At 42.9% G+C, this 5,318-nt stretch overlaps 1 protein-coding gene across 2 annotated transcripts in view; it reads right to left on the minus strand.

Annotated features, from left to right (window-relative positions):
• Positions 1-5,283, minus strand: part of Crebbp (CREB binding protein) — a 146,635-nt gene extending 141,352 nt beyond the window's left edge. Inside the window, exon 1 of one of the 2 annotated variants that reach the window (XM_005349241.2) lies at positions 5,156-5,240. In XM_005349241.2, the coding sequence (XP_005349298.1) occupies positions 5,156-5,240 (85 nt within the window). Of the gene's footprint in view, positions 1-5,155 lie in introns of both variants that reach the window. The other variant, XM_005349242.3, reaches the window with a different exon arrangement.
• Between the last annotated feature and the right edge of the window lie 35 nt (positions 5,284-5,318).

Genomic DNA, 5,318 nt, shown 5'->3' on the forward strand with positions numbered 1-5,318 from the left:
CTCTGTAGATCAGGCTGGTCTCGAACTCACAGAGATCCGCCTGCCTCTGCCTCCCGAGTGCTGGGATTAAAGGCATGCGCCACCACCACCCGGCAGCTTTCCTAATCTTTACAAGCCCACACTAAGAAAGCTAAGGAAGGCAGGTAGTTACCCCACTATTTTGTTTTCAAACACTAAAGAAAAAGATCATCATTTCTTTGCACAGCCCTAAGTAATGAGGTACTCTGATAGCCAACCATAGTGGCAGAAGTAAAACTACTAGCTTACAACCTAGGACCAATTCTCAACAGCAGAAATCAGCCTTGTTCCTTTATAAGCCATTTTCAATTATTTTTAAGGGTTACCGAATCAAGTGGAGTACAATAGAGCATATCTGTAATCCCAGCAACTAAGGAGGTGGCATAAGCATCAGGAATTCATGGCCAGTATGAACCATATGAAATCCTGTCTCAAGAAAATAAAAAAGAGCAATTATAGAACCCCGACCCTTCACCACTATGGCAGCACTGGTGTGCTTCACATTTACACCATCTCTTCTGAAGAGCTACCAGTGCAGCCCTTCACACCCCTACTTTCATGGCAAGATAAAAATCAAAAGTCTTACCTTTATGGTCAAGACAATAAGGTAAAATAAGAACCATTTCTCAATCATGCCCTAAAGTAAACAAGAATGTGCGCCCATCGTTAGATGGGGTAAATAACACCAGAAGCAGAGGAAAACAAGGCCCGGCACACTCCATGCTATAAACCCTACACCCCACCACCAAACCCAAATCCCATTATAAATTTTCTGAAAAGGATGGCTTGAGTGTGTTTGGGGAGGGGGGGAGGGAGGGAGGGAGGGAGGGAGGAGAAAAAGAAAAGAAACAGAGTGACAGAAAGGCTGAAATCTGCTTTGTAGCACAAACTTGCCCAAAACTCATAATGTTGTCTAGGCTAGCCCCCTCCTGCTGTAGCCTCCGGAGTGCTGGAATTACAGGTGTGTGCCATTGGCCTTTACAGGTCTTTAACTCACAAGCTCAAGTGAATGCTGCTGAAACCTGGCAAATATCACTGTCCCATAAGTTAAGCAAATTCTCTCTTTTTAAATTTTATGTGGGTAGTTGTTTTCCCTGCATTTATGTCTGTGCAGCATGAGTGTGCAGTGTCTGTAGAGTTCAGATCCCCCAGAACTGGAGTTACAGGGAGTTATGAGCTACCATGTGGGTGCCTGGAATTGAATCAGGGACCTCTGGAGAAGCAACCAGTGCTATTTTAACCACTGAGCCATCTTTTTAGTCCCCAAGTCAAGTAACTTCTTTAGAGGAACAAATTTATAAAAATGCCTAGAATGATCATTTTTTAAAAAAATACTATTTTATATTTAGTGTGTGTGTGTACATGGGCATGTATATGTCATGATCCATGGATGAAGGTCAGAACTTGCAGGAGTCAGTTTCTCTCCTTCCACTGTGAAGGACTGGGATCAAACTTAAGTTCAGGGGCTTGGTGGCAAGGGCCTTTACATGCTGAGCCATCTGACCCAATCTAGATCCCACTTAAGTTATGGGTTCTCATTTAGAAAACAGCAGTAAATGTTTCTTCTCTTCATATGCTGCCAAGATGGCTTGGAGGAAAGCACTGTCTGATACAGAAAGGGCTGCACACAATGAAGAGTGCCATTTAGCAGTACAAGATGTTTGGTGGCAGATCATAGTCGCCACAAGCTCTCTTTAAATACACTTCTCTACTGCACTGACAGATTCACAGCCACTTAAGAAGGTTCACTGGAGTCTAAGAGTTGAGGGATGCCTAAACAACATAGTGAAACTATGCCTCTTGGAAAATTAACTTTTTGTTAGTGATCACAGAGCATTCCTGTAATCCCAGTAACATTCAGGAGACTGAGGCAGGAGAATCACAGGTTTGAGGCAATTTGATGCTATTCTTAAACACATCACCTTGTCTCAAAGTAAAAAGAAAGAGAAAAGGTTATTTTTTAAGACACAGGTATAAAATACAAACATGATGGTTTATGGCCATAACATCTGTGTTTGATTTTTCAAAAGACAAATTTAAAACTTTTTACAAAGTGTGTGTATGTTTGTGTTGAGAGAGAGGGAGATGGGGATGAGTGGTACGTGCCATGGCACACTTGAAGATCAGAGGACAACTCTGTGGACTGTTCTCTCCTTCCACTTTTATATGGATTCTGAGGATTGAACCCAAATCACCAGGCTTACATGGCAAGTACCTCTCTTTACCCACTGAGCCATCTTGCTGGCCCTAATACCTCTTAAATGGCTTGTTACACACAAATTTTGCCGTAAAGTTGCCCAAATCACTAAGTGTGGTGATATATGCCTATAATACTAGTACTGGGAAGGCTGAGGCAAGAGGATCCAGAGTTCTTAGCCAGCTTTGGGTACAAAGAAAATTCTAAGCCACACTAAACTAACCAGAAATACTCTTGTCTTAAAACCAAACACTTTCATAAATGTATTTTTTTTAAAAAAGTCTGACTGAATATTTCTTTCTCCTACCACTAACTAACTATATATTGGTAGCTTCTTACAAAGTTCTGAACGATTCAACATAGAACAAGAAAACAGTACTGTGCCAACATCTGATATCATTTGATTCTATGCCACTTCAGAACTGCCTAGATGGTAGGGTGGAAGTAGTTTCTCTTTCCTCTTGCTACCCTCCTCCAGGCACCTTCCCTCTTCCTCTACATGCTTTCCCCATCTTAAGTGACAAAGGCGGACATCATTCAGATGCTGCCTGGTCCCTAGTGAAGTGGTTTATTATGTATACATGGACACTCCCTTTGGTGAACTCCAAGTACTCTATAGGCTTGGTAGGCTCAAGGGTACTCTCTTTTCCTCCCACTACCATCCCTAGAAACACACATATGCACTTGATGACTTTACAAGACAGTTCCCAAAGACGTGGCCTGTGTCACAACAGTTCAAGTAGCTGCTGTTTCTCAGGGTCTAAGGTTCTCTGTTCCTTCTCCTTCTTCCATCCCCTCCCTCAAATCTGATCTTATGCTCAGAACACATATCTTGACCACACTAGCCCGATTTTCTCTTGGAGCCTTGAGAATGAACCCCTCACTAAAACAATATTGAATTTCTCAGTAATGTTATCTTTCCATCTCTACCCCAGCCATCACTCCATTAAATATATTTAATGTAAATATTTCAGCCATTTGTTTAATTTACATCTTTAAGATCTGTCTATCTTGTTACTGGATCTTAGACTAATAGTTATTCTTGACAAGATTTCACTTTGTTTAATGTGTTGAATAATGGTCCCTTCCTTAGGAGCCCACCCCAATACACCCTTTCAAGTGTATTTCATGTCACCAAACACTCAAACACAACTATCATCTTTATCCTTTTGATCATTTAAGTCAGAATCTTAGAAACTACCTCTGTTTCATACATTTGGAAATAAATGTTACGGTGTTCTCCTGCTTTTCCTGGATAGAAACTGGAAAGGGAAGGGGACAAAGTGGTTAATTTCAGAAAATCATTTCTGATAAGGTCTGCTCTGATTAGCAGAACATTAAGTAAATATCTGACCATTGAGTAACAGAAGTTACGACAAGAAAAGCCATCTTTTGGACTCCAACTTGTAAATAGCTGGATGTGTACAACACTCTTAAGTCTTTTTGTGGGCCTACTGTTAATTTGCCCCCACTTTTAAGGAAAAAAAATCTACAATAACCTCACTCAATAACAGCAAAGCTGAAAAGTCTTCAAGTTACCAGTGTCAGAGGACAAGTTTCAGGACTAAACTTGCCTGGTCTGATCTACATTTCTCATGATTACAGTCTTCTGGCTGAAACATGGCAAGATTACCAAAATAGGGGAGCTCTATTCTGCAGAAGGGCATTTAAACCACTGTTTCCACATTTCTCACACCAATAAGTAGATTTTTATGAAAATAAACGTCAAACTCAATGTCATTTAAAATGAAGTGATTTCTCTCCCCGACAATCAATTATTCCTTCCCACTATTGAACAAATTTTAAGTAAACAAAAACCTCCTGAAAAATGATGGGGGAGGAAAACACTCACCTCTGGTTTCTACATTAACTAATATTACACGTCTCCTTTCGTGATTGGATTCCAGGAACCGTATTCAAACTGAAGCCACAAATCTAGGTTTTGTTTCAACAGTAGAAATATTTTTTAATACACTTGGTAAAGTCACAGAAAGACTTCCACAACTTGAACAGCTGTGTCTAGCGCCAATCTGCAGGCAGCAATGTAATTTGATTTGGACCCATTCATCAGAAACTCATTTTCAGATGCCGCTACTACAAACCGTACTGGAGGAACGCTAGCTGCGGCGAGCCGGCATTGTTCGCAGCAGCGCCGAAGTTTTTATTGCAGAGGACAGCTTAAAAGAGGAAATACAAATAACTGGTAATGCTCCCAGAGAGCTGTCCAGAAGTGTGAATTACCAACCAACACAAAACTGCGCATATGATCACCTAACAAAGTTTGCAGGGAAACTATTTAGTGGGGGAGGAGGGGATTCAGCAGTATCTTGCTTTTTATTTCTGAAAACATGAAAGCCCTACAGTCCTTCTTTTTTTTTTTTTAATTTTACATCTCCACAGTAAAACCAGCTCAAACTCATAGGGAGAGTGGAGTCCAAACGGACTTTAAAAGCCTGCTAGCTTCTTTTTTAAGGTTACGTATGTAAATGAAAAACACCACAGCAACTTTGATGACATCTTGCAAATCAAGTTTGGGGTTTTAAAAAAATGACTAGGTGATCAAAAAAGGAATGAAAGAATCAAGAGTTTCAAAATAACCACTAAGCGTTTTCCAAAGCAACACATTCCAAGAAACTTCTCAGTTGCAACTCATAAGCCGGTGGCAGCTGTGTCCGCGACTGCAGCGCCTTGAGTGGGGGGTCCGATCCCGAAAGCCCTCATTACTTCTCGGAAGCATTCTCTCCCTCCAAGCCTCCAAGGTCCCCTCCGCTGTCATCCCGGCCGGCCACGCGTGCGAACACCCGGCCGCGCCCCCGCTTCACTTTTCCTCCCCGGCCGGGAAGCACAGCCCAGGGCCTGGGACAGAACCTCCCGCCACTGCGACCCCCCAGCTCCCTCCCCGTCACGGACGCTTGACAGCGCGCCGGGCCCTAGCCTCACCTGTGCTGTCATTCGCGGAGAAGCCCGGGGAGCTGAGTTTGGCTCTTTTGGGGTTGGGCGGTCCGTCCAGCAAGTTCTCGGCCATCTTCACCTGCTCGCGGAAACAGCCCTAAGCGCGGGCGGAGCGACGCGGCCCGGACGGGGGGTCGGGCCGGCGGCTGCG

This window comes from Microtus ochrogaster, chromosome 7, assembly GCF_000317375.1.
Source record: "Microtus ochrogaster isolate Prairie Vole_2 chromosome 7, MicOch1.0, whole genome shotgun sequence".
NCBI lineage: Eukaryota > Metazoa > Chordata > Mammalia > Rodentia > Cricetidae > Microtus > Microtus ochrogaster.